The sequence below is a fragment of the Sinocyclocheilus grahami genome, unplaced genomic scaffold, assembly GCF_001515645.1.
Source record: "Sinocyclocheilus grahami isolate Dianchi unplaced genomic scaffold, SAMN03320097.WGS_v1.1 scaffold5648.1, whole genome shotgun sequence".
NCBI lineage: Eukaryota > Metazoa > Chordata > Actinopteri > Cypriniformes > Cyprinidae > Sinocyclocheilus > Sinocyclocheilus grahami.
The window spans coordinates 1-1754 of record NW_015510282.1 but is presented as its reverse complement, the minus strand read 5'-3'; the positions used below and the strand labels follow the sequence as shown (position 1 = coordinate 1754).

Here is a 1754-nt window from a genome sequence, read left to right as displayed (position 1 = left end):
CGTTGAATCTACATCCATTGCTGACTCTGACAATGGTTTCCTATCGGTGCAGGGCCTTCCTTTGGCCAACCTGAGCAGCCACCTCAACCTGAGCAGCAGGAAGTAGATACAGAAATGGGCCCCTCTGTCACCATTATGAAACCTATTTTGCGCTTCTTACAGCTGCTCTGTGAGAACCACAATCAGGATCTTCAGGTCTGAACAACCCCAGATTAACAATCCGCTTAGGATCAGCTATGATGCATGTCATCTAGCATGCTTTGAGAATGATCAGGGTTTCTTAAAAAGAGCAAAAAGTCTTCCTCAGTATTTTTGTCTTGTTTTCCAATACAAATATCTAAAAAGTCTTAAATCAAGATACATTTCTTGGAGATGCAAGTTGAAGATATGAAGTCTTCTCTTCTGAGAAATTGAACAAAATGATCATTTATTGTCATATTTATCATGTTATTGTCTGTTCATTTAATAAATTCCATGTTCTTTGCCATAGAATTTTCTTCGCTCTCAGAGCAATAAAACAAATTATAACTTGGTTTGTGAGACGCTCCAGTTTCTGGACATCATGTGCGGCAGCACGACAGGAGGGCTTGGTCTGCTGGGCCTTTACATCAATGAGAACAACGTGGAGCTGATCACACAGACCCTGGAGACCCTCACAGAGTACTGCCAAGGACCATGCCAGGAGAACCAGGTGAGATTATCAATTACTAATACTGGTATTATTTTAAATAAATAATTTGTGGACATAGATGCTTTTTATCTATGGCTGAGAATTTACTTTAAGTACTAAATGAATCCTTAGGGGATTCAGAAATAGAGAATCAGAAAATGCCAGATTCAGAAAGAGCTTCGCTTGCCAATTATTATAAAGCACACAAGTTTATTATAAAAACAAAGTGTTTCCTTTTGAAATGATTTTTGCTGACAGAGACAAATCAACTGGCATATCTAGTTTTTTTTTTGTTTGGTAAAAAATGTAATTCATGAAATTCTAATCGATTTTTGTCTGTCTCAAGACATGCATTGTCTCTCATGAGTGCAACGGCATTGACATCATCACAGCCTTGATTCTGAATGACATCAGTCCTCTCTGTCGTTACCGTATGGAGCTGGTGCTGCAGCTCAAGGTAAGGATACAGTTCTGACACAAACACAGAAGCTCTACTTTAATCATAAATCAATCATGTTCATCATTATTTATAACAACGTGTGACTATTGTCAGGACAACGCCTCTAAGCTCTTGCTCGGTTTGATGGAGAGTCGTCATGACAGTGAGAATGCAGAGAGGATCCTGTTTAACCTTCGACCCCGGGAACTGGTCAGTTTCGCTGTGTCTTGTGTACTATGTGTAACAATAGTATTTTAACATTACTGGGTACTGTATCGTGTGTCTTCAGGTGGAGGTGATAAAAAAAGCTTACCAGCAAGAGACTGAAAATGAGGAGGGAGAAGTTTCACCACGGGAAGTTGGACACAACATCTACATCCTGGCATTACAGGTGGACTAAAGATATAATGTTGTATTTGGAGAATTGTTTTTTATGACCACTACTGATTATTTTTGTCTTATTTTGTGTCCAATACCTGATATGTAGATACTATTTTTAATTGTTTTAATGGGATTTTATCACAACACTCAATAAACATCTAATAGAATACAACAATGAAAACATAATTTATGTTGGCGTTGTTATTATTTTAATTATTGCTGGCAGTTTGGTTGTAAAGACCATAAAGGTTTTTTTTTTTTTTT

At 37.6% G+C, this 1754-nt stretch overlaps 2 protein-coding genes across 2 annotated transcripts in view; both read left to right on the top strand.

The window, feature by feature from the left end:
- The window catches only part of LOC107577299 (inositol 1,4,5-trisphosphate receptor type 3-like), a 10883-nt gene extending 10777 nt beyond the window's left edge, over window positions 1-106 (top strand). The window contains exon 9 of the mRNA XM_016263389.1: window positions 53-106. Within this exon, the coding sequence (XP_016118875.1) occupies window positions 53-106 (54 nt within the window). The remainder of the gene's footprint in view (window positions 1-52) is intronic.
- On the top strand, window positions 21-1509 carry LOC107577298 (inositol 1,4,5-trisphosphate receptor type 3-like). Its single transcript, XM_016263387.1, has 5 exons — window positions 21-195; window positions 491-691; window positions 1017-1127; window positions 1224-1319; window positions 1399-1509. Exons 1-5 carry the CDS (start codon window positions 115-117, stop codon window positions 1507-1509), a joined length of 600 nt encoding a protein of 199 aa, XP_016118873.1. The 5' UTR covers window positions 21-114.
- The last annotated feature ends 245 nt before the right edge of the window (window positions 1510-1754 follow it).